This window comes from Eucyclogobius newberryi, unplaced genomic scaffold (genome assembly GCF_026437365.1).
Source record: "Eucyclogobius newberryi isolate DKJ021-1_F unplaced genomic scaffold, fEucNew1.0.hap1 SCAF_7, whole genome shotgun sequence".
NCBI classification, from domain to species: domain Eukaryota; kingdom Metazoa; phylum Chordata; class Actinopteri; order Gobiiformes; family Gobiidae; genus Eucyclogobius; species Eucyclogobius newberryi.
This window is the reverse complement of record NW_027316389.1, coordinates 20,115,400-20,142,937: the sequence shown is the minus strand read 5'-3', so window position 1 is coordinate 20,142,937 and position 27,538 is coordinate 20,115,400. Positions and strand designations below refer to the sequence as shown.

At 41.3% G+C, this 27,538-nt stretch overlaps 1 protein-coding gene, 1 long non-coding RNA gene and 2 other non-coding genes across 4 annotated transcripts in view; all 4 read right to left on the bottom strand.

Moving 5' to 3' along the window:
- Positions 1–25,103, bottom strand: part of fcsk (fucose kinase) — a 34,938-nt gene extending 9,835 nt beyond the window's left edge. The window contains exons 1-13 of the mRNA XM_072435229.1: positions 24,965–25,103; positions 23,205–23,356; positions 22,524–22,574; positions 19,669–19,794; positions 18,774–18,846; positions 18,150–18,247; positions 17,996–18,076; positions 17,241–17,360; positions 16,917–17,088; positions 16,490–16,596; positions 6,577–6,678; positions 675–848; positions 534–607 (exon numbers count right to left, since the gene is read on the bottom strand). Of these exons, the coding sequence (XP_072291330.1) occupies positions 534–607; positions 675–848; positions 6,577–6,678; positions 16,490–16,596; positions 16,917–17,088; positions 17,241–17,360; positions 17,996–18,076; positions 18,150–18,247; positions 18,774–18,846; positions 19,669–19,794; positions 22,524–22,574; positions 23,205–23,356; positions 24,965–25,037 (1,403 nt within the window). The 5' untranslated portion in view covers positions 25,038–25,103. The remainder of the gene's footprint in view (positions 1–533; positions 608–674; positions 849–6,576; positions 6,679–16,489; positions 16,597–16,916; positions 17,089–17,240; positions 17,361–17,995; positions 18,077–18,149; positions 18,248–18,773; positions 18,847–19,668; positions 19,795–22,523; positions 22,575–23,204; positions 23,357–24,964) is intronic.
- On the bottom strand, positions 2,591–4,186 carry LOC140349033 (uncharacterized). The gene is made up of 4 exons (XR_011924515.1): positions 3,912–4,186; positions 3,434–3,581; positions 3,088–3,246; positions 2,591–2,776 (listed from the first exon to the last, which is right to left on the bottom strand). It is a non-coding gene; the product is annotated as an uncharacterized lncRNA (long non-coding RNA).
- A 1,130-nt stretch (positions 25,104–26,233) lies between the features above and the next one.
- On the bottom strand, positions 26,234–26,374 carry LOC140349747 (U4 spliceosomal RNA). Its single transcript, XR_011924665.1, has one exon. It is a non-coding gene; the product is annotated as a U4 spliceosomal RNA (small nuclear RNA).
- A 362-nt stretch (positions 26,375–26,736) lies between these two features.
- On the bottom strand, positions 26,737–26,877 carry LOC140349746 (U4 spliceosomal RNA). The gene has a single exon (XR_011924664.1). It is a non-coding gene; the product is annotated as a U4 spliceosomal RNA (small nuclear RNA).
- Between the last annotated feature and the right edge of the window lie 661 nt (positions 26,878–27,538).

The following is a 27,538-nucleotide window of genomic DNA, read 5'->3' as shown; positions in this document are numbered from 1 at the left end:
TTCCAGCTCCGGTGGTTGTGGAGGCTAAAATCGGGGTTTACTTGGACCACCAAGCTGGGACCCTCTCCTTCTTCAGCCTGATCAAGGACGCCACGACACTCCTCCACAGAGTCCTGCCCACTTTTACTAAACCTCCTGCTGGCCTTTCAGTCGGTCTAAACGGAGACACAGCGTGCTTTACTGAATTATGAATCTAAATTATGATTGACCAAAAACATTGTTCTAGCGTCACTGTTATCGATACCATACGTTTTAATTCACTGTTGACTGTGCATAGTTTAGGACCTTTCTGCATGTTTTTCATTCTTCATGGCTGATACTTTTGTTATACTTTGTCATTAGGGGGGCCGTTATTTTGTAACTACCAAAGTGTGCCTCAAAATGTCCTCTTTCCACAATGTCACGATTTGTCCTTAAAATAAACAAAAGGTTGACTCACTTAATTAAAAACGTGGTCGTCATCCATGTTTACTGCCACTTGATTTAGTAGTCAAGTCGTTTTAGCGCCGCGTTCCATCTTATTAGTGACCTACTGTGTTCCTGTTCGGTTGAAGAAGACGTTCCAGTTTTGGTTTAGGAACGAGGCACTGCTGTCGTCAAGGAAAACCTGTGAGGAAACATCCATTATTTTTCGTATTACCAACCAACTAAACTAGTCTCCACGTTTGTTTCACCTCTAAATCGTCGTATGCTCCGAACACAGTGTAAACGTTCAGCTTGAGTTCCCCCAGCGCCACGCGATGTCCCTGGATGACGACGTCCGGAGCCAACGCCAAACTCCTGACCGCGAACGACGCCGACGACTCCAGTCCAGACAGTAGACAACCGGTCGGGACGTGAACAGGGCCCTTTGGAAACGTTTCAAACACGTTAAAACAGCAAGTCTGTCATTCAAGGCGAGACACTAGAGGCAATGTTTTCTCCGTTTGCACTCTGAACATAATATACAAGTTCAATCTGCGTCGAAAGGCGGTTTATTGTTATGTTTAATCCACTTCTAGCTACGGATTTATTAAAGGGACAAAGTAACTTCAAGTGAGACGTAGAGATCGGACCTTAAAGTAGTTGGACAGATCGTATTGAAGGATTCGTTGATATCTTAATTCCAAGCAAGATTTATTGAAGTTTTAACTCCAAAAACGAACATTTTTAATCGTACACCAAGTTTCAGTAATAGGCCATAGGCTGTAACTCAGAATGTGGCTAGAAAATGAATTTCGCTCCACCACATCAAGACTACTTTTCAAAAGTGGTTTTCCAATCTCAAAGATATACTTGAGCTGGGGGAAAAAGTTCTCCGCATGATTTCTGCCAGTATTTGAGAAAATAGGTGTCGAAGTTGCCAGTTTACCCAAATATGTGACAAATTGGGGTGTACACCCATCTTCATACCTTCTTATTTTTTTCATTCTTTGATTGATTACTTCAGAAATTCAGATTCTCAGAGACATAACTACTTTCTTGGAGGATGTAAAGTGGTGAGACTCTGGGTGCTTTAGTTTAAGAGCAAACGTAAGTTAAACAGTTTTAACAATTTTGCATGTTATCGTTACGCACTTGAAAACTCTTACTCCACATTTAGTATTCAACTGAATGCTTCAACAATTACAAATTATCTAGTCTTGATTCATACTACACTATAAAAACATAATCTAAAATTAGTATTTTAACCCTTTCAACACCAGTTGCCCATTTGAAGAAAGAAAACATAGGCTATTGGTAAAAGTTTTATTCTATAGAACGGATATAATTTTATGTAAAGTATTTTCAATATGAACAAATAATTACAATCATAAAAGCAGTATTTACATCGTGATAAACAGGCTAATTGACATGTGTATCTTTCGATCTAGTGTAAGGCAAACTTTCTGCAGAATAGGATATACATACAAACAGAGGAATGATATAAGTATGATTGATGTCAAAATGTGTAAGTACAACACTGGTTTGAGTTTTACCTTTTGAGGACAAATATATATCTTGGCAAATTGACAGTAAACAAAGATCAACCTCCTCGGATACATTACCATGTTAGACAATGTCAATTTATCACTAGCACCTACACACCAAGCTAGTAAGTTATAAAGTACAATTGGCACAATCTTTCGGGCAGAGGAAACATTTAGATCCTCTTGTGTAGGAGGCAGATTTACATCCATACTAGGGGCACTCTTGACCGCTTATTTCATCCATACTAGGGGCACTCTTGACCGCTTGTTTCATCCATACTAGGGGCACTTTTGACCGCTTGTTTCATCCATACTAGGGGCACTCTTGACCGCTTATTTCATCCATACTAGGGGCACTCTTGACCGCTTGTTTCATCCATACTAGGGGCACTCTTGACCGCTTGTTTCATCCATACTAGGGGCACTCTTGACCGCTTGTTTCATCCATACTAGGGGCACTCTTGACCGCTTGTTTCATCCATACTAGGGGCACTCTTGACCGCTTGTTTCAGTGATACTAGGGGCACTCTTGACCGCTTGTTTCATCCATACTAGGGGCACTCTTGACCGCTTGTTTCAGTGATACACCTACACTGTAAACTGTCCTTGAGAGCTCTCGCAGTGCTGCATCTTTACCACTTTCTGGCACCAATTCTCCATCACTACATGACATCTCAGAAACTGACATATCAGTTTCAGTTGAAAAATCCTGGTGGAGAAGTCCTGTAGTCTCCGTGGAAACCATTTCACTCAGGTTTCTTCTTGGTGGTTTGTGGAAATTCAGCTGTGGGAAGTCTCGCTGTAATCTCTTCTTCAGAAGATCGGATCTGTAAAAATTAGAGAAGGAATAGAAATTCAGTATTGATAGATTACTATTTTATTTGTGTTTTAGAATTATTTTATTTGTGTTTTAGTATCCTATGTTTGCTGTTTATTTTGTGTTGTGTTTTAACAGGGTAACCACTTTTCTCATTGGGTTTTCCCTGTATAAATAAATAAAATGAATGGAAATATGTAGACTCCTGTAGCTAACAGGATTGGTTTGATCTTGAATGAAATTTCATGAATAAACATAGCTGTGAGGTTTATCTGATATTCTATTGTTTTCTTTCATAAACAATAAGAATAATTTAATTACCGGTAACTTCCATGACCTGGGTGTTTTTTGATGAATTTCTGGAACAGGGACAAGAGCATCTTCATTCTGAGGATTTCCTGGTTTTCAATCAGTTGTGTCCGGATGACAGTGTCACAGAATGCTGTATATGCATCGCCGTACTCCCAGACTTTAGGTCACCTGTATAAAGCAAGGAAATGCAGTGATTGGTCAGAAATATACTAGCTCACTACAAACAGAAATTTGCTTCAAACGTCTTTAAAATTATCGTGTAGTCATTACAATAATTTTCAATGAAATGATGAATTTATCTAAATATATGGAAATATATATATATATATATTTTATTTGATTACCAAAATGTTACCTTTCATCACTTGTCTTCTTTGTCAGAAAGCTATTCTTTGTAACACCTCTTGTGATAGAGGTGCCTTCAATGGCAACACAATCTTTACCTCTGGTACACATCAGGATGGATTCATCTGCTCTTGATTCAGCTGCTTTGACCAAACTTCCTAGTAAAGGAGAAGTAAAAGAATTTCAATCAAGGGTGAGCACAATCAGTAAACAATCGCAAAAGTTCTCATCATACAGTCTTACATACATTACACCTACATGTAATAAACTAGGCACATATTCCTATAGTGATCTGTTCTTTTCTTCTGTATCTACATCTGGATCTACCCGCGTTGCATCAATGAAATTTCCCAATGTGGGACAATAAAGGAATATCTTATCTTATCTTATCTATATATATTTTGGCCAACTTATTTCACTGTGATTAGTCCTATTTACCACGAGCAAGAGAAAACACACATGCAAGAATCAATATATAATCTACTCACCAGCAGTTAAAGTTTCAGCTTCGACCAATTTATCTTTCTTTGTCTTGTGAGCCTCTTTGATACAGCGATCAACCTTCTGCAAATGATGCAAACTGCAGGAAGTACGCTTGACTTTTTAGATGATTTTGTCTTTACATCTGTGGTAGATCTCAGTCGTTTGGGAGAAGGTGGCAGAGTTGATGTGGTAGATTCACCTTCTCACCCTCGCCATGCTGCCCACAGACCGACTGTATTGCCGCAAGCTTTTCAGCACTAGTAATTCGTTTCTTGTCAATGAAACGTCTATAGCATGTAGGGTGAAACGTCTATAGCATGTAGGGTGAAATGTCTATAGCATGTAGGGTGAAACGTCTATAGCATGTAGGGTGAAACGTCTATAGCATGTAGGGTGAAACGTCTATAGCATGTAGGGTGAAACGTCTATAGCATGTAGGGTGAAACGTCTATAGCATGTAGGGTGAAACGTCTATAGCATGTAGGGTGAAACGTCTATAGCATGTAGGGTGAAACGTCTATAGCATGTAGGGTGAAACGTCTATAGCATGTAGGGTGAAACGTCTATAGCATGTAGGGTGAAACGTCTATAGCATGTAGGGTGAAACGTCTATAGCATGTAGGGTGAAACGTCTATAGCATGTAGGGTGAAACGTCTATAGCATGTAGGGTGAAACGTCTATAGCATGTAGGGTGAAACGTCTATAGCATGTAGGGTGAAACGTCTATAGCATGTAGGGTGAAATGTCTATAGCATGTAGGGTGAAACGTCTATAGCATGTAGGGTGAAACGTCTATAGCATGTAGGGTGAAACGTCTATAGCATGTAGGGTGAAACGTCTATAGCATGTAGGGTGAAACGTCTATAGCATGTAGGGTGAAACGTCTATAGCATGTAGGGTGAAATGTCTATAGCATGTAGGGTGAAACGTCTATAGCATGTAGGGTGAAACGTCTATAGCATGTAGGGTGAAAGCCTGGCTTGTTACTCTCCAGAAAATAAGAAAGATTTCCGTCCGAAGAAGCCACAGAAGACGTAGGATAGTTTTGTTTGGCGAAGTCGTCATCGTGTACACAAACAGCTGCCGCTAACGCGCGGTCTATTCCATCGATTTCTATTCACTTCCGAGCACAAGTCATCAGCTTCCTCCAGAGGACAACAGCTTCCTCCAGCGGACAACAGTCTGTGGCTGTGTTTGCTCTTTTTCTACCGATGAAATGTGTGTGATGCAGGTGTAATCCATATTTTCATAGCACTTTCTATCGGCTCGAGTGACAACATGCCGCTCCACGGGAGCAGCCATGTTTGATGTTGTTGTAGTAATCTCTCCCCTGATTGGCTGATTCAGAGGCGGAATGATTCAGGCGTAGGGATATTGCGCTATCAGGCTGAGAATATAGTTCCGCATTTGAGTTATCGCCGTAAAAAAACTGGCGCGATGCGAGTGGAGAACTTTTGGTCATGAGCTAATGGTACAATGATAATTTTATATTTGAAGTCATTTTTTAGTCTTGTGACAGGTGTAGCGAACTTGAACGATACAGGCTACAGCCTATGGCCTATAAGATCTAATTTACTCTCATACTAAAGACGATATCCAAAATCCTCTCGGTATGTATACTAGTATATCCTCTCAACAAAATAAAACTATTTAAACCTAGCTCTATGCCTTTTTCAGATTTGGACGTCCTAAATATTAGACATGTTACAAGTTTTCAAAAGGCAATTTATATTTTTCTTACATTTATGTGAGTAAATTGATGTCTGAAGTCAAGATATTTATCAATTCACCTGCAGGGGTTTGCAGTTTTAATCAGAGAATACAAGTAGTACCGGCAGAACACAAGTAGTACCGGCAGTACGGCGACTTTAAAGGAGTTGTATAAAAGATGCTACATTCACAACTGAACCACAACTGAGACACGTACAAGTGGTTTCTACTTCTCCATTTCTGAACAGGCCGTGGTTTATCTCCAACTGGTTTTAGACGTTTTACCCAAATACTGATGAACGCACGCCGCACAAAGCAAAAACACTGCAGCCCAGGGAACTCAAAAAACTCTGTCTCTTATTGACTGATGACTGATGTTTCTGCTGGTTCCAGGCAAAGCCATAACATCTCTACAGTAAAGCGCAGCCCCCTCCACCAGAAAAGTTACGCAGTGTACCTTTAAACCAACTGCAACTCTTTCCCTATCATCATATTTACTCCCAGTGAGAAGAGTAAACAACACTTCAGCTTCACTCAAAGCTACACTATGTAACTTTACTGATGAAGGAGACTGCCACCAGCTCGATTCCATGGAGATGTTGTCACTTGGCCTGAAATATTCCGCAGTATAATGCTATTGAGTACCGTATTTTCCGGACTATAACTCGCACCGGAGTAAAAAAATGCATAATAGAGAAGAAAAAAACATACATAAGTCGCACTGGAGTATGAAATGCGGCTGCAAGTGTGAAAATAACAAATAATATCACATATAAGTCACTCCGGAGTATAAGTATATAAGTATAAATATAAGTATAAGTTAAACCCCGACCATAACTGTGAAAAAAGGTGCGACTTATAGTCCGGAAAATACGGTATATCTATCTATCTATGATCAGCCCCATATTGACTATTAAATCACAATTCTTATTATTCCGTTACGACACAATCATTCTGACCTGTAGGTGGCAGTGTTGTACGACAGCTCCCGCAGCGACAGAAATATCTCCTTCTAAAACGCAGTTGATCACGCCGGCCCCTTCACTGATGAGGCTCTCGTTCTAGGGACGAAAAATACTTGAATAAAAGTACAATTCAGCATCACTACGGTACATTCATGGTTTTCAGTCACTTCTTCCAGTTTTGAAGGAGTTTTGCATTTGTTACTTTGCATCGACAAGCTGTTTGCAAACGCTCATTTCTGACTGTACATTATTTGTAATCATGTTAAGGTTAGGTTTATGTTTAGGAACAGGTATGTTAAGTTTAGGGCTTTGGGTCTACTTTAAAAGATTATTACTCAAGTAGAAGTACAAAGTAGTAGTGCAAGAAATGACTACTAAAACTATTGCTCAAATGAGAGTAACTGTCTGGACGTAACATCTGATCCATCATTTGAACTTAATGTAATTAGAGGGAGAAAACTTGAAATAATCTGGTATTTTCAAAGCAGAGACACGAAAATGAGGACAAACGAAATCATGAAACTTTTGTCACTTACAGGTTTTGCCAGTTGCCAAGTCGGCGTCTTTACAGCAACTTTGGGCTTCTGTTTTTGGAAAGTTGCTTGCAATTTTGAGAGGTTGTGGTTTTCTAGGCTCGTTCCTGAGTGGCACTTTCACGTCACAGAATTGGTGATTTGTAGCCTTTTTTTCCACCCTGTAGTGACTGAAATACAGCCTCTTTCTTAACAGTCAGACTTATTAGACTAATGTTATCTATGTTAAATACACTTATTGGGAGTGTTGTGCGTTGCTTGTTTCTGGCATTGTCGCACTGAAAATCTGGCCCTCTTACATTGTATCCGTCAGTAGCATTAATACTGATTGATTCATATTACAGCAGCTCACGCGTACTCAGGACTGTGCAGTCAGTCCCAGTTTTATCTGGATAAATCCTTATTTTATGCTGGGCAGGGGTGTTTGTGTAACCCACGTACTTTTATTGCAAATAGGAAAAAAAAACTACAACTCCCAATACTTCTTGTCACGTGGTTTACGTATGTTACGCGTCACGCACGCACTGCGTCACTTTAGCCAATCACACGCTTGCCGGTTCAATATCAGCTTCCTGTGTGCCTCTCCGGGCACGGGGTCGGGAGAGGCGACAGGACGGCTGAACCAGGTACGCTTTGCAACAAACATCCGCTTTTTAATCATCTTAAATGTCGCCGGTTTTAAACTCGTGTATGTGAATAGACGCTTTATCAACCGCCGCTGATGCTGGACTCGTAGCGCGCAGGAAAACGTGGAATTTGGTGAGTCTGTCTGAGTTGTCTGTCTGTGTCTTCTTGGTGTGATGCATATTGCTTTGATTATTGAGATATATATATATATATATTCATTGCCGTGCCAACAGATTATTTATTCAAGTGTTTATTTAAATGTATTTGTACAACTGAATGTAATAAGTATTTACTGCATTACTTGTAATTTAAAGAGATGAACCTAGAAGCTAGCTAAATGTTGGGTATTACACTGATGGACCTGTTTATTGATCGCAGGCCAGGTGTGCCCAGTGGGGTACCTGGTGTGCCCAGTGGGGTACCAGAACGAAGGATTAACTTGATGGCGAGCTGAGACCAGCCTGGACCCAGAACCAGAACTGAACACTGAACATTACAAAACTACAAACTTTCCAACATGAGCCACCTGCGGTATGGTAGGGGCTGATTCAGCCGTCCACTCCCACCCGAAAGACACCACACACCTTGCGAACTCTCCCCTCAGTCACAGCGCTATATTTTTGGACAATACAAGAACCCGGTTGCTTCTTTTATGGACATTTGTACTATTTTCATTGAGATTTGCAAGTGTTACTATGAGTGTGTGTGCTTTCTACCATGGATGTCTTGCACTGAACATTATTGAACCTTGGATTGTTATTGATACCACCAGAAATTGAAATATGTTTCAGTATACCATTAGAAATCTGCAGATTGTATATATTGTAAATATTGGTATGTTGGTCACTGTAAATATATAAGGCACAGCCGCACTTTGATTCGCTGGTTTTTGTATTATTACTTACATGCACCTCCCTGAGTCGAACCTTCTGATCTAGCCAAGTGGCATATTCTCACATATGCTACATAAGAAAAACATGGCGAGCTAGCCAGGAGGTCATGTTAAGTATATGATACATTGCTAGTTAATTTAATTTCATTCAGACTCACCAAATTAAATCAATGATGAATGTGTTGGACTCACTCGGTGTTAAAATTCCTAACTCCGTGCTAGTGAGCGGGATACCGAATTGTGATTCAGAGGAAGTGGAAGACTTCCTGCTACAATACGGGGCCATAGAACGCTCAGTTAAAGTAGATTCACCCGAAAGTGAATTTCACAAGAAATTAGTGGTTGAGTTTAAAACCGGTTCTGCGTTTGAGTTATTAACACCTATTCTACCTTACACGTTTAAACCAGAGGAAAATGAATATTGTGTGGAGAGTTTATCCAAGATTTATGCAGCTAATGTAGGTTGTGATAAGACACGGACTTATTTAGCTGACTTAAAAGAAGTGGCAAAATTGTCTGGCCAGGACTTTACTGACGTTTTACAAGAATTAATGACCCAAATAAATGAAGCAGTTGCTGAGATGCGCACTGTTAAACCTGAACGCCCCACAGAATTCAAAATGGCTGATCCCTCAACACCACCACAATACAAAATGGCTGCTGATTCTGAACTGGTTACCACACCTGCTGCAGCTGGAATGGGACAAAGACACCCCACAATCACCATGTCTCCTGCGGATTTGAATCCACCTGGAATACAGAGGTATGTGGTGGAACACATTGTAAAAAGTGACGATGTGCGTTCTTCACACAGATTACGAATGTTTTCCGGAAGAACCCCCCGACCACAGCATGAAGTGGATTACGACGCATGGCGTTCGAGTGTGGATATTATCTTGAAAGACCCTGCTGCATCTGAAATGCAAAGAACACGGCAGATCCTTGACAGCCTACTGCCGCCTGCTGTGGACCTTTTGAAACATCTCGGTGCAGATTTGCCTGCGGAAATATTTATTCAACATTTAGATTCTGCCTTTGGAACTGTACAAGATGGGGAAGAACTTTACATAAAGTTTATGGATACTTTGCAAGATTCTGGTGAGAAGCCATCCGTCTATTTACAGCGACTGCAAGTAGCACTTAGTCTTGCTGTAAAGAGGGGAGGAGTAAAACCAAGGGACATCAACAGGCACCTGCTGAGCCAATTCTGCAGGGGATGCTGGGATAATAACCTCATTTCTGAGCTCCAGTTAAAACAGCGGAAATCAAACCCACCTTCTTTTGCGGAGCTGTTGTTACTATTGAGGACTGAAGAAGATCGTGAAGCAAGTAAGGTGCAGAGGACGAAACAACATCTTGGGACATCAAGACGTGTCGCTGCTCAAGCGCAGTTCGCCGTCGAAGGAAGTGATGTTTCTGCTGCCCTGTCGACGCTCAGCAAGCAAATGGCTGAGGTACAACAGCAACTGGCTGCGCTGACTGTTTCCCGGGTTACCCAGTCCAACCACCACTCATTTACTCCAAGAGTCCAGCAGTCAAGTCAAAATTCCAGACCTGCTCGGACTACATCTTATTCATCGTCTCCAAGCCCCAAGCCTGGATTTTGTTTCCGATGTGGTGAAGATGGACATATACGACCACAGTGTGAGAATCGACCAAATGAAGAGCTTGTAAATACAAAACGTAAACAGTTTAATGAGAGGAAACAGAAATGGCAGCGGTGCCATCAGGCAACCAATGGACATTTAAACTAATCTCAGCTCCTGTGGAGGGACATACAGGAGCTGTGCAGGACCCCCACTGTCCCGCAAAGAAAAGGAATATTCACAGTGTTAATTCACAGCAAACTGGTCCGGGGTTATTACCAAAAATTCCCTGTGGGCTTGTTGGATCCCGATGCACTGCAGAGGTCAGTATTGCTGATCAAACCCATAAGTGCCTGCTCGACACAGGGTCACAGGTGACCACAGTATCTGCATCCTTTTACAATAAACACCTCTACGAACAACCGATCCAGCCACTCCATGATCTTCTGCAAATTGAGGGTGCTGCTGGACAAACCATTCCATACCTTGGGTACATAGAGCTCTCCGTTGAGTTTTCTAAAGACTTTGTGGGCAAAAAGGAAGTTGTTTCAACACTTTCATTAGTTGTTCCGGATGCAAGCCCACACATCGCAACTCCTATCCTCATTGGCATGAACACACTAGAGACACTATATGGACAGTGCTGTCATTCAGCATTCCAGCCGAATGCCCAGGGTTACAGAGCGGTTTTAAAGACATCACAGCTGTTACAGCAATGCAAGGACTATGGCAAAATAGGCGTTGTGAGACTTAACAACAAGGCACCAGTGTGCGTTCCGGCGGGTCGCACCATTGTCATCGAGGGCTCTGCTAAAGTCTCTTCTCCACCACCCAGCCACAGTGTCCTTTTGCAACATCCTGCCTCTGCTCTGCCTGGTGGAATATACGTCAGCAGCTGTCTCATCATGCTTCCAGCTCTACCTCCATTTAAGGTTCCGGTAGTAATTTCAAATGAATCCGAATGGGACACTTTTATTCCCCCACTGAGTGTGATCGCTGATTTAGAGGACTATCACTGCATGTTAACCGAACATCAGGTGACAAACCATGCTACAACTCCATCATCCAAATTAAACATCAACTTTGGAGATTCGCCTCTCTCAGCTGAATGGCAAGAGAGGATCACAGAGAGACTAAACACTGTTTCGGAGGTATTTTCTCAACATGACTTAGATTTTGGATGTACCACTACTGTAAAGCATAAGATCCCACTTCACGACTCCACACCGGTGAAGCAGCGTGCTCGGCCAATTCACCCACAGGATATCGAAGCAGTCAGACGCCATCTACGTGACCTTCTTGAGGCCGGAGTCATACAGGAATCTACTTCTCCTTTCTCGTCTCCTGTAGTGGTGGTGAGGAAGAAAAATGGTGATGTGCGGTTATGCATAGACTATCGCAAATTGAACCTTCAAACCATTAAAGATGCATATGCTTTACCAAATCTTGAAGAATCATTTTCTGCCCTCACTGGGTCAAAATGGTTCTCCGTGCTGGATCTAAAGAGTGGATACTACCAGATAGAGATGGATGAGGAGGACAAACAGAAAACTGCATTTGTGACCCCCCTTGGGTTTTGGGAGTTTAATCGCATGCCACAAGGGATTACAAATGCACCCAGCACCTTTCAGCGCTTGATGGAGCGATGCATGGGAGATCTCCACCTGAAAGAGGTGTTGGTGTTTATAGACGATTTGATAATTTTTTCTGACACTTTGGAGGAGCATGAGCGAAGGCTTCTTAGAGTTCTTAAGCGATTGGGGGAATATGGACTAAAATTATCACCAGAGAAATGTCGGTTTTTCCAGACATCTGTCCGATACCTGGGACATATAGTATCTGAAAATGGTGTGGAAACAGACCCAGAAAAGATCAAAGCCATAAAAACCTGGCCAATTCCCACGACACTTAAGCAATTAAGATCATTTCTGGGTTTTGCCGGATACTATCGCCGATTTATACGAGACTATGCCGTCATTGCCAAACCACTAAATGACCTGACTCGTGGATACCCACCAGCTCGCAAGTCAAAGAACTCTAGACCACAATCATCACTGTATAGTCCGAACCAGCCATTCGGGGAAAGGTGGACTAGCCAATGTCACGACGCTTTCGACGCACTCATTGTAAAGCTGACCACTGCTCCAGTGCTTGGTTTTGCAAATCCAACTCATCCGTACATTCTCCATACGGACGCTAGTGTGACGGGACTGGGAGCAGCGTTGTACCAGGAGCAGGAGGGGAAGCTTCGGGCCATAGCCTACGCCAGCCGTGGACTGTCGCAAAGTGAAAGCCGTTACCCCGCACATAAACTAGAATTTCTTGCCCTCAAGTGGAGTGTAACGGAAAAATTTCAGGATTATCTTTATGGATCAAACTTTACAGTGGTTACTGACAGCAACCCCCTCACCTACCTCCTCACCACTGCTAAACTGGACGCTACAGGACATCGTTGGTTGGCTGCTTTGTCTACCTATTCTTTCAAAATCCAATACCGGGCTGGAACACAGAACAAAGACGCAGATGCTCTCTCCAGACGTCCTCATTGTTCTTCAAGTGACGACATCCTGCAAGACCATGAGATGGTAAATCAATTCATAACTCGGCATGCCGCTGACTTTGAAGTGATTTCAGAAGACATTGTGAATGCCATATGCCAAGGTCATTATGTCGGCTCTACACATGACCAAGGGTTCACTTATGTGGAGTCAATGTCCGTCACAGCTGACACTATTCCGGACGATTATTGCTCTGGAGGTATACACCATTTGCCAGTCATTCCTGCCTTCGATGTTAAAGAAAAGCAACACGCTGACCCATGCATCCGAGAGTTAATCCATCAGCTCGAAACGGGTGAAAAGCCTCCGCCAACCGCAAGGGCTGAACTCCCTGAACTGCCACTCTTGTTAAGAGAATGGTCAAGGATGGAGCTGATGGACGGAGTGTTGTACAGGAAGAGGCGAGATAATGAAAATATTTCGTTTCAACTAATTCTCCCTGAAGAACTGCGTCCAGTGGTTCTGAAAAATCTTCATGATGACATGGGTCACATGGGGATTGAACGTACCCTTGACCTGGTACGAACAAGATTTTATTGGCCGAAAATGGCAGCAGATGTGGAGCAAAAGATCAAAAATTGCGGTCGTTGTGTCCGTCGGAAAGCACTGCCTGAAAGAGCTGCTCCACTTGTCAACATTAAAGCAACACGTCCGCTTGAACTTTTGTGTATGGATTTCCTGAGTCTTGAGCCTGACACCAGCAATACCCGTGACATTTTGGTCTTGACTGATCATTTCACAAAATTTGCATTTGCCATCCCCACACCTAACCAAAAAGCAAAGACTGTAGCCAAATGTTTGTGGGAGAATTTCATTATTCATTATGGCATCCCCGAGCGAATTCACACAGACCAGGGGGCAGATTTTGAGTCTAAACTAATTAAAGAATTATGTGAAGTTGCTGGTATTCTCAAGAGTAGAACAACGCCGTACCACCCACGAGGAAACCCAGTTGAACGATTCAACCGAACACTACTTGCAATGTTGGGAACACTGGAAACAAAACAGAAAACAAAATGGAAGGAATATGTAAAACCACCGGTTCACGCATACAACTGCACCAGGAACGAGGTTACCGGTTTTACCCCGTACGAGTTGATGTTCGGGAGAACACCTCGCCTTCCTGTGGACTTGGCATTCAATCTTCCTGTGCGTGAGACCAAGCACAAAACTCACTTGCAAGTATGTCAAATCACTGAAATCAAGATTGGAAGAAAGTTTCAAAATTGCCTCGGACAACGTTTCAAAATCTGCAGGCAGAAACAAAGCACGGTTTGATCGTCGTGTGATTCCATCTGCACTGGTGCCAGGGGACCGAGTCCTGGTGAGAAATGTACGCCTTAGAGGAAAGCACAAACTGTCTGATAAATGGGAACCAGGAGTTTATGTTGTCGTCCATCGAGCTGGAGAACTTCCAGTGTACAAAGTCAAACCTGAAAGTAATGATGGACCTGCACGGACTTTACATAGAGACCTGCTTCTTCCATGCAGTCTTCTCACAGACAGTGATAACTCATCACTGGAGCACTCACCGGTCCGTAGACCCATAACTCGACAGCATAAAAACATTGACAATCTCGCAAACTCCGCTGCTGAGGATGAAGGCCATGATAATTGGATCCCCTATGTCAGTCCACCAACTATGCACTTCACCGTAGACAAACCTCACGCTCCTGTTTTACTCATTGATGACCAAAGGACACTGCCCGTTGAGGTTGACACCCAACACGGATCAAGTCCCTCTAAGTGCAGTCACCCAACTTTGGATTTGGAAGTAGAAGAAACTTTACCAGAACCCATTGGAACTGAACCTGTAAATGAAGAGCATCTACCTGAAAGCACTAGCTTACCTGATTCTGAAGGAAGTTCAATCAATTCCACCGATGAAGGTCCTCCAGATGTAGTCACTCTAGTAGAGCCACCAAAGCCTGACACTGACTTGCCTGACACTGACTTGCCTGACACTGACTTGCCTGACACTGACTTGCCTGACACTGACTTGCCTGACACTGACTTGCCTGACACTGACTTGCCTGACACTACTGTTAAACGTTCAGAACGACGTAGAGTACCACCTAACAGACTCCAATATTACGCTCGTGGTAATCCATTGATCTCAGTAGTCCAAACATTGTTGCATAGTCTTTCTGACGTGTTGGCTGTCAGTAGTAAATAACCGTTCCTCGTTGTCGAACATGCACCGGGACGTGCACGAATTTTGGCGGGGAGGATGTAACCCACGTACTTTTATTGCAAATAGGAAAAAAAAACTACAACTCCCAATACTTCTTGTCACGTGGTTTACGTATGTTACGCGTCACGCACGCACTGCGTCACTTTAGCCAATCACACGCTTGCCGGTTCAATATCAGCTTCCTGTGTGCCTCTCCGGGCACGGGGTCGGGAGAGGCGACAGGACGGCTGAACCAGGTACGCTTTGCAACAAACATCCGCTTTTTAATCATCTTAAATGTCGCCGGTTTTAAACTCGTGTATGTGAATAGACGCTTTATCAACCGCCGCTGATGCTGGACTCGTAGCGCGCAGGAAAACGTGGAATTTGGTGAGTCTGTCTGTGTCTTCTTGGTGTGATGCATATTGCTTTGATTATTGAGATATATATATATATATTCATTGCCGTGCCAACAGATTATTTATTCAAGTGTTTATTTAAATGTATTTGTACAACTGAATGTAATAAGTATTTACTGCATTACTTGTAATTTAAAGAGATGAACCTAGAAGCTAGCTAAATGTTGGGTATTACACTGATGGACCTGTTTATTGATCGCAGGCCAGGTGTGCCCAGTGGGGTACCAGGTGTGCCCAGTGGGGTACCAGAACGAAGGATTAACTTGATGGCGAGCTGAGACCAGCCTGGACCCAGAACCATAACTGAACACTGAACATTACAAAAGTACAAACTTTCCAACATGAGCCACCTGCGGTATGGTAGGGGCTGATTCAGCCGTCCACTCCCACCCGAAAGACACCACACACCTTGCGAACTCTCCCCTCAGTCACAGCGCTATATTTTTGGACAATACAAGAACCCGGTTGCTTCTTTTATGGACATTTGTACTATTTTCATTGAGATTTGCAAGTGTTACTATGAGTGTGTGTGCTTTCTACCATGGATGTCTTGCACTGAACATTATTGAACCTTGGATTGTTATTGATACCACCAGAAATTGAAATATGTTTCAGTATACCATTAGAAATCTGCAGATTGTATATATTGTAAATATTGGTATGTTGGTCACTGTAAATATATAAGGCACAGCCGCACTTTGATTCGCTGTTTTTTGTATTATTACTTACATGCACCTCCCTGAGTCGAACCTTCTGATCTAGCCAAGTGGCATATTCTCACATATGCTACATTTGCACAGTCGATCATTTGTTTTGTGCCGTCCGCAAGACCAAAATGGCAAATATCTACTTAAAAACTGCTTATTGGCCATCGGCGGCTCTGGATTTGAAAAGAACGTCCCTAGAAACAAAATGTGAGGCTGTATATCAAAGTGCAGACACAAACTAACCTCAGAAGTGTTTAATTGCGCTGCAGCGTTTTATTCGCAGTATTGTTTACATGCTTTCAAGTTTTCGTGTCGGTAGCGTTGTGATATTTTCTTTGACTGTATAAGCGACGTCACAGTATCATCGATGAATCACGAGACCGTAAATAAACCTAGAGGTTACATTCGATACCTGTATGTGAGACAAAGTGTTGCCGTTGGTCGAGTTGGAGCTCAGCCGCTGAATGTGATCTTTCCCGGAGAGCGTCAAGTAGTCGTAGAGTCCGCCGGGAACGTAAACTGTAGGAAAAGTGTGCGTATTTTACATACATGTGTTCTTTCAAATACCGTATTTTCCGGACTATAAGCCTTTTTTCATAGTTTTGGCTGGGGTTATATACTTATACTTATATTTATACTTATATACTTATACTTTATAATCTGGAGCAATTTATATGTGATTTATTTGTTATTTTCACACTTGCAACAGCATTTCATACTCCAGTGCGATTTATATGTTTTTTTCTTCTCTATTATGCATTTTTGGCTGGTGCGACTTATACTCCGACAAAGTTGACTTATAATGCGTATCGTGTGAATAATCTGTGCATCGCTTGTACCCAAAGTGAGTGGGGCCCCTCTCAGTATCTTCCACAGCTCTGTGCGTCCGGCTCTCGCCAGCGCCCCCTGCTGCCCGGAGACCGAACTGCAGCCCGCTCTCTCCTCGTTTACAAACTGATCCTGGGTCTGATCGGAGCAGAGACACTTCAGAATGTCCAGAAAGAGAGAAATCTGAAGAGGAAAAACAGGACGGACGGATTTATTTCAACGCGTTTTATTCACTTTGCCGAGCTGCTTTGTGTGAGACTAATTTAAGAACTACGAAGACCTGGTTTAGTCCTGATAAAGACCTGTTTAGATCAGCTCTTGCTGTACGTTTTTACCTGAAGCGGAGGCGCTCCAGAGTCCAGGCCGAGGTAGGTGCATCCGTCCAGAGGCGGAGTCACGTGCGCCTGCAGCAACTTCTCAGAAACGGCTCGGCTGAAGAACACTGGACCCGAAACCTGCAGCCAACACAACGCAACAACAACACCACGGTCAGCTACTTATCACTCACTATCCTCTGCCCCGCACATGGACCAACATTTCGAGAGTTCAGACATTTACTCATGGGATGCCGTTGTTCTAGATGTCTATTTGCAAACTGAAATTTCGTGAGCCGAGTTATGCTGCTCCCACAGCTCGGAACAAACGTCAAACTGAACTGAAACTTTGTGAGCAGAGTTATGCTGCTCCCATAGCTCAAAATAACTTTCAAACTGAACTGAGACTTGGTTTGAGTGAGTGTTTTTGCTCTATTTTTAAAAGACAAAGCACAAGAATCCTATGAACATTGTCTGGTGCTTTAAATTTAGTCCTGTTTTAATCTCCTACAATGTGTTTTTATTACGAATGCTGCTTTTTCTGGTTGAATAACGAGAAAATAAATACAAATACATAACCATCCCTCCTGAGTTACATTGGCTTATTGAAGAAATTGCACTTTTTACTTTTATGTGACACAGCAGTAACAACGTATTCTCAAAACTGCTACTACTGCTTTGGAACTACTACATTCCAGTTATTTCTAATCCAATCAATCACAAAAAAGAAGAAACATCTCTGCAATAGTTAGTTTGATGATTAATAATTCACAAACCATGGGCACTTTTCTGTCCGACATCACAGCTTGTTGAATCTGCTCCGCGGCTCCTTTGTAAACGATGTCCCTAACGACGCCCTGGGGAGAAAATATCGACTAATGTGTCAAGAAAAAACTAACAAATCAACTCTATCACATTGCGTATTTTTACCCGTTCGTCGGAAAGATAGACTCCGTGATTGGCAGCGTAAGTGATTTCTCCGGGCAACGCCAACACTCGCACGCCGGAGAAACCCTCCCAGGACAGAGCTGACAAAACAACACGCACAAGTTTACGTTTACTTGACTGTACGTTTAATTTGCACACGGCAGAAGACATTTAAACTTGTTTTTTAGAAGAGGCTATGGGACATTTGGGTTAGGTAGCATTTCCTTGACCAAACAATTCATCGCAGTAAACGTAGTAGCAAATGCACGTGCAGAAACCTGGGCAATTTGGGATTTTGCTACTGTTTTTCCAACTTTTTCGCTTCGTTTTTGGGGCACTTCTGTTCCACAAACAGAGGAATGGCGTTAAAAAGATGCAGATGCCTCTAGTCCATGAGCCAGCAAGCGTTCACTACGTCTCTGACCATTTTACAATCATACCACATCGGTGGTGGTGGTGGTGGTGGTGGTGGTACTACTACTACTACTACTACTACTACTACTACTACTACTACTACTAGCAGTGCCGCAGTTTACAATTTCGCAATTTAATTTTATTGTATTTATGTCTATATTTTTTGGCAGGAATTGGTTCAGCGGGTGTGGTGAAATGTGAAGCGAAACTCACAAAAGTCTGGGGGAATAGAGAGCATCATGTCGGTGCTGCAAACCCAAACACCGGGAGGAGAACCAGGGCAGATCTGAAAAGCAAGAAACACAAAGATTTACTGCGAAGTCGCAACTGTTTTCAACGCTTCATTTGTCTACGTTAGTCAGGTGCTGTTACCACCCGTACTCTGCAACGCATTTACCGGACTATAAGTTGCACCGGAGTATAAGTCGCACCAGCCAAAAAATGCACAATAGAGAAGAAAAAAACATATATTAGTCGCACTGGAGTATAATTGGGGACATTTATTTGAAAAAAAAATCCAAGACCAAGAACGGACTTCTCATCTTGAAATGCAGTTTAAAATAATAACAGATTAGAGAACATGGTGAATAGGTGTACGTATGCTAACGCTAACACCTTCAGCTACATGAGGCACAGGCAGAACTGTGGTAAGTGTCTGGTATGTTAACGTAACATATTAACAGTTATTCAGAAAACTATAGCATAAAGAACATGCTAACAAGTTTACCAAAGCATCAGTTTTACCCCAAATCACTAAATCCATTGAATTCTTCTTCCTCTGTGTCACTTCTAAACAACTCCACAAACTCCAGAGATAGAGGAAGCGCTGATCCTTCTTCTGCGTCGCTTAGAGCCTAGAGCGCCCTCTTCAGGTTGCCAGTGTGAAAATAACGACTAATCTCACATAAATCGCTTTGGAGTATAAATCGCACCTCGGCCAAAGCTATGAAAAAATACAGTACCTCAACCAGTACTTTCACTCCACTAATATATCCACTAAAGTCACCGATAAAATAAAAAGACGCTTTACATTTGAGAAACAGACACAAAAACAAAAAGTAGGATATAAGTGTAACTATTATAAATGTGAGTGTCACTATGGCTGGACCTGATTGCTGAGGCGGTCCAGCAGCACATCCAGGCAGCAGACTGGGGCCTGGACTTTAAGGTCCGGATTCTCGACCGGGATCCAACAGAACGCTCTGCAACACGAGCTCCAGGGGAAATCTCTGCCCTGAGGAAAACAAGCACACTTATGTGACATGGATCGTTAGGAACTTCATTAAAAGGCATTACTACTAATATTAAAATAGGGATGGAGTCTTGAGTCTATGTCGAGCAGCCTTGGTTCAGTCTACTTCAGGATGAATTGATTTTAGAAGCAAAATTAAGTATTTTTTATTCATTATACAGCCCAAAAATATATATAAATGTAAAGAACTTTATTTTACTGGCAGTTTTTGTCACATTTACGTTGATTTTGACTTTTAGTAAGTTCAATTTTGTAAAGCCGTCGACAAACTTGAGGAACAGTAACACGTTAGACCACGGGCATGAAAGAAAATTCAAGATTTCGCCGTTGTTTGGTCACAATAATTTAATTGTGAATAATTGTGAATAATCGTTAAATCATGATTTGTTCCTGGTAAGTTTTGTTGTGTACATCTTGTAAGAATAACACTAAAATATAGCCGCAAGCGGCAATGATCGGCCCTCGCTACGCCGCCGCCACGCCGCAAGAGGAGGGGGCGCTAACGCGCCCCAATTGTCCTTTTATTACGCCTACTGCTGAATCTGTGACGCTGTCACATCTTCTCCCCTTTGTTTTACCATCAAAAAGCAATTTTATTTTGAATTCTTGGCAAAATGTGCGGCTTTGCCGCACAGACACCGTGACTCTTTGAATAAAAATGTGGATAACTTTTGATGGTCCACCCCTGAAGATGAGTCTCACCAAATTTCAGGTTAATATGTCTAACGCCCTAAGAGGAGTTTGTGAAAGTCTAAAGTGTAAACATGTTCTGGCGATTTCCCCATTGGAATAACATGGAAGGTTTCGGTCATCGTTACGGCAAAGCCATAACAATTATGACATGGGTCTCGTTGACTTTTTTGATGGGGATGCCAAAATTGAGTTGTGTGTCAAATTTCATATAATTTCGCAAAACTAAATATTTAACCTCCATATAAAATCTGTAGGGGGCGCTGTGGCTCCAAATTAATTTATTTCACTTCAAGTAGGTTTAGGGCAAAGAGTTTAACAACTGATTCTAATTTGACGCAATTCGGACTTTATCTGCGCAAACGGCAGAAATGTTAAATTTGGGAGATTTCTGAAATTCTTGCTACAGTTTGCGGCTTCGCCGCACAGAGACCGTGACAGGTATCAATGTAATTTGGATAACTTTTGATGTCCCACTCCTCAGTAGCATTTTCACCAAATTTCAGCTTTTTAGGGCCAACGCCCTGGGAGGAGTTCGTAAAAGTACGACGTTTGGAAAAACTCCGAAGTCATGTTTAGCCATTTTTGAAGCAATATGGCCGACATTTGGTTGGGCGGACGGCGTTGCCGTAATAATATTTTTTACTTCTCTTGTCACCATCTACCTCTGCGCCAAATTTCATGATTCTACGATCAGATTTTTTTTGGGTCATTTCCCATCTCTCAATGCATTTTTGGTACATTTGGGGGCGCTGACGCGCCAATTTTTTTTATTTTAGAAAAGGGAAATAGCCAGAATGTAGAGAGGCACGATTTTTAGAGGTGTTCAAATTTTTGTGACTTTTCGTCAATGTTCACTGGGTGAAAAATAGGGGGGTTGGTCCCGAGAAGAAGAAAGAAAGAAAGAAAGAATAATATTCCGATACGAAAACAATGTTTCCCATTTTCCAAATATCATAAACTATACATTTTCGGAAAGCGCTCGCGCTTTCCTACCTCATGGTGTGGGTCCCTGGTCACTGACGGGTACTTTCGTTAATTTTGAGTGGGCTCCGCCCACTTTGTGTTTTTGGCCCTCTATACAGTAATAATGTTCATTTTTTGCATTACATGCTTATATGCACGGAACATGCAAGAGATGGGGAACGTATTCGTGAGCTACTTAGCGCAAATGAGTGCTTTATATGGGGATGACGACCGCGAAGCGGTCGTCATCTCAATGTAAAGTGCTCGTTTAGTGCGCACTTTTGCACGGGCTTCGCCCGTTTACAACGGTAATGTTCCATTTTCCTACTACTAATTAGTATGCACGGGGCGTGCATGAGTGAAGGAGTGCGTTAGTGAGTGTTTGGAAGTGGGCGAGCGCTTCGCGCTCGATTTCGTGCGCACTATGTGCGCACTTTCGCAGCCGTGCTTCGCACGGCCTTACGAGATTAATAGGCCTCTCGCCAGCTTGTGGCGCTCGGGCCTAATTAACTACATAACTAGCTACAGTAGTTTAAAGAAGCGCATATTGCAACCTTGTTTAGAGATATAATGGCTTCTCTGAAAAGGCTCATCAAAATGTTATTAGTTTATGTTAATAATTCTGGTTATGCGCCTCTTGACTGTAAAAAACTGCTTTTACAATATCAATAATGTATAAACGAGGACAGTTTTTCGAAAGTGTGCTCATTAAAACCATAAATTATACCCAATGTGTAAAGAGCGTACATTTCGACAGTGTTCGTGTCGACTTTTGCGAAGTTAGAGAAGACAATTATTATCAATACGGGAGCAAGTATTTGTCGTGATATCTCTGATCACTGTACCGTATTAGGTTGTATTTTAAAGGAAAGTGCTGTGAATTCACGGTCAGAATGAACTAAATCAAACACCGCAGGACAGACAATATTTACAGTTTCTAAATATTGATAACGAAAAAGAAAACTCCGTCAGTGGTGGAGAAGTGAAAGGACACGCCGGGCTCATCAACGGCAGAATGCGCTGGGAAAACTAAATCACGCAGCGGCTGGACTCACCGTGTGGAGGATGAGAACGTGAGCATCATCCAGGACGTCCGCGGTAACCACCTGAAACATTGTGTCGTTATGAGGAGCACAAACACTCTTTTCCCCTCTGTCCAACCTCAGACTCTCTCTAACTGTAAAACTGATTAAAGGCACTCTTTTCATCCAGACCTTGTTAAATCTGGTTTAGTTCTAGTCTTGACCTTTTTCTTTCTTTTTTTAAAACAGTATTTATAGAATAATTTAAACAGTTTGCAGGTTTTAAACATAATACTACTGGATTTTTGTTTTGTTTGTACAGGAAATTATGTTCAGAATCAGAATCATAAAAGGTTTATTGTCAATGAACAGATTTCACAAACATTGCTTAATTTATAGCCAGAATTATGGTAGTTTTCATGTTTTGTTTCGACAAGAATATTGTAAGGTCTAAACTAGAACTACAACCAGGAACACAAAACGCAAGTTGAGATGGACTAAACCGGAAAAAAAAAGAAAAAAAAAGGTCTTGTCAAGTCCAATGTCTGGTAAACTTGTACTATTTCTGGTTCTGGCTATTTCAGTCTTGATTCATATGTTTTTGCTTGAACTCAACCTGGATTTGAGTCTATTTGCGATTGCGATGCTTGTCAGAAATATAACGATAAAAGAGCTGAAGAACGGATTGCCCCGCCCTCCTCTGGCATCACTGACCGTGTGTCCCGCGCCGTTGCTCAGATGTTCGGCCGCCACCAGCAGAGCGTTGAGAGTGGCCCCCCCGCTGCCCAAAGGCTCCTGGCGGTCCCGGACAGTTAAAACCAAAGCTCCGGGAGACAAGGATCCACGCCGCTGCCTCAACTCCAGCTCTGCACGACGACGTGGTCACTTAACTTATCCGCTCAGCACATTTCACGAGCAGGTTTCAGGGAATATCGCTCGTATTCCAGGAGTTACATACCTCATTAGCTACTATTCAAATGTTCTGAGTGAAAGTGTAATGATATTGACGCGTTCAGTCGATCTAAAAAGTACCTTTGTAGTTGTGGTTTTGCCGTTTTGGGGAATAGATTGAACTGAGGCGACTCACCGTTGCTGCATATGATTCTTACGATTACAATAATGTTTAGTTTACAGTTTGTATATTGTGACCTGAATGATCACGATTATTGAATAATCTTGACATTCATAATTGAGAGCAGTACTTGGTTCAAAATATTGCGTCACAGTTAATCCAGACAATCCTGTTGTTTACATCCTGTGAAACATAAGCATTTAAAAAAAACAGAACCCCGACACATAAAACCTCTTCTCTCAGCACATTAAAGTTTTGGAGTCTGTTTATAGTCCAGAGTATAAATATTGAATTACTAGATTAGTTGCTTCAGCTCTAATTTTGTAAAAATAACAAATTACAAAACTACAGTAGAAGTTCTGATATTCAATATGACAGGTTTGGTTGATAGCACCTGTGGTAAAGATTTACTTCAGTTAAGTTGCAGTTTGTGAATCCATTTAGAAATATAAGAGTAGTTCTAAAGTTCTTAAACAGTATCCCTCTGTGATATCAATACTGTATATATATATTTATATATTTTTTTTAATATATCTGTTATTCCAGATTATTGTAGAATGCGGAGAGAAGTTATGAACATATAACAGTTTCCAGTACAATAAGATTTGCTTATGGAACTCTGATAGGGACACAGGAAGCTTACGGATATCGAAATCACGTACTAGTAGAAGTTTTAGTCTGCCCAATGTGTTATAAATAAAGTTAGGGATACAGTACCATAAAGAGTTAACATGCTTAATCCACGATTTTAACCAGTTGATCTTTAAGGCTGCATTAAGGTATTCTAAATCAATTACTTTTAGACCACCTTTGCTTATTTCTTTTACCATATGACTTTTCTTCAAATAATGTGGTCTATTTATCCAAATGAAATTCAGGTTTATTTGATTTATAGATTTGATTAGGTTATTAGAGCTGGCATTCGTGCCGTTGAAAGCAGATACACTTTACTCTTAACTGACACACTTTTAAGACAGTTTAAACCATCATTCAGCTAAATAAATGTGTAATGTGGTATTATTGTTGGCCAAATAATTTATGCGGTTTAATCTATATGGATTTTGGCTCTTTTTTTACAGTAAGGTTGCTCCGTAACATCCACTTTTTTTCATATTTGCTGCTCGTGTCAAACCAGGAAGTAACGTTATAAACTTTACCAAAACAATGGTCAAACTGTGGACAAACGGGCAAAATATTTAGTCAAATCTGAAATATAATTGAGTTCACAACGTTTTAATGTCACATTTCATGTTTAATTCTGTGTTTATGAAGTACTTGGTGGCGTTTAAGTGTCTTGAAAGGCACACAAATGACAAAACACAGCAATCCTAATGGACGAAACTGAGCAACTTTTAGCAAAATAAGATAAGAAGAGTCAAGATTTCAGTGAGCTAAAACGTACCTCTTTGAAAGGAGTACACGCTGTCTTTATGTTGACAAGTGAGGACCACCACTGTCCAGCTGAACTCACTCATCCTCTTTTTCCGAGTTTGTAAAGTCAAGGAAAAACTGCAAACTGCTTTTTCACATCGTGTAAATCCCCGAACAACAAGAAACTAAAGATATTAATTCATATGTTATCATTTATGATTCATTGGGGAGGTTTTGTGCGTTTTTTTTAATCAGAACGCTGCTAAATGAAAAAGGAAGCGTCGTTCGCCTGAAACACTTCCGTAAACAAAGGAGGGAATTCTTCTTCTTCAGTCTTGACGCGGGTAGTGCTGCCCCCCGCTGGTCAGGTGCTCAAACAACACATCAGTAAAACAACGTTTAAAAAGGAGATTAGGATAAGATAAGATATTCCTTTATGAAGGTTATTTAGTGTTTCTATTCCCATTTATTCATTGTATTTAAATACGACAAAATATTTTTTTAATTCGATATAAAAAGAAAAAAATCCAATGTCAACTTTTTTTTTTTAATAATTCTATGTAAAATGATAAATATTCAATGTCAAAAAAATTCGATGTCAATTTTTTTTAATTCGATGTAAAAAAAATTGGTTGTATTTGTTTTTTTTTTCAATGTAAAAAAAAATATACACGACGTCAAAACAAAATGTACCCGTTTGATTATTTCGCAATGCACGAAACTCAAACGAGCAAGATAATTAGTTGATACATATATCAAAAAGAAGGTATTAAATAGTTTATCAGTATAACATGTTCTCTGTGGTACATTTTACACCCTTAATGTTTGTGTGGAAGTGACATTACAATCATTAAAACAGTTTAACTTTGAAGTACTCAAAATGGCAACGAAAGTCTTATATTTGGCAAATTCTACATCCATAAATGTACATTTTCATCATCAGTGTCCCTCCCCCTGTCCTTATTAAACACATTAAATCATCATATTTGCTCACCATTTCCAAAAGTTTAAACCAAAAAGTAATTTCTTTAAATGTTTCTGATGTATAAAGTGTAATTGCACTTTATACATCAATTCCTTTAACTGTTTGTTATAAATGTTTTGTAATAAAGAATTTTCACAATTTAAATAAAAACTTTGAAGTATTCTTACGAGTCAATTTGAGTTTTATTATAAAGTTCAATCATAACAGTATAAGTCGGATAAAATGGATTGATCCAACGTCCTACAGCGCGTTAACACAGACAACACGTGCATATCAGGGTTAAATAACGTTATATTTCTTTGAACAGTTGATTAGTCCCCGTAGAGACCGTCAAAAATTGCCATTGCCGACTATATTTCAAGTCGTCAAGGCGGGGTATTGGGTAAAGTTTTCAACTAGCAATAATCGCGCCTCGGATTGACCTCATGGGCTACGATACTGCCACTGCGCAAAGCTGAAGAAGAAACGTCTGAGTGGAGGAACTGACTCTCAGGCCTACGATGTTCACTCATGGTGCGGCGCAACCGGAGGGGGGGAGACCGAGCTCAGCCAATAGGAGACAACATGGGTGACGTGCCGCGACTTCCTGGATGAGAAGAAATCGGGACCGTGACACCGTGTGTGACACTCGTTTGAATGGGAAAAGACCTCAGGAACTGAAACACGTGACGAAACGCGGTGTTGTACGTGACCTTAATACAAAAAAATCACAGAACAATTCCACTCCACATTTACAGTGTATTCAACACCAATCCAGCCTCGCTAGAATGATTGAAGATTTAAGACTTGTGTTCTACTTTTATTATACAAAATATCAGTCCCCGTAGAGACCGTCAAAAATTGCCATTGCCGACTATATTTCAAGTCGTCAAGGCGGGGTATTGGGTAAAGTTTTCAACTAGCAATAATCGCGCCTCGGATTAACCTCATAGGCTACGATACTGCCACTGCGCAAAGCTGAAGCTCTACTGCCTAAGTGGTGGGAGTGACTCTCAGGCCTACGATGTTCACTCACGGTTGCGCATGAGAAACGTCTTTAAAGCTCTTTTTCCAAGTCAAAATAATCACGTGTTTTGCTCTTTGTTTTGATCGCTCAGATTTCACGAACAATAATACCATTATATATTTTTTAAATCGTATGATTGATAGAAAGTTCTTTATCACAATGTATTGTGGGTAAATATTTATCTCACACTTCGGTCGCAGTATTTCCGGTCTAATAAAATGACGCGGTGTCACTTGCAAACGAGTGTTCTGTGAACATAGTTTCTGTTGTTTGCACGTGTGTTGATGTTTTGAACCATATGCAGAAATGTTATGCTTTATTTGGCTGATGTTAGGTCTGTTATTCTGTTCTCGTGGTTGTGAGCGACGCCGTTGCCCAGCATGCACCGCGAGAGTGATGTTCAGTTTGACTGAATCATGGACTGAATCGCCACGAGGGGGCAGAAGAGTCCTGTTTTTTGCATTCAGGTTCTACTGTAGCGCTTCTGCGTTATTTATAAAACAAACTGGGCAAATTAAACCAAATGGCAACAACCACTTTCAAATTGAACTAAATTAATACTTCACAATTATTACTGACACCTCACATTATTTTCCTTATTTTCTAATACATTA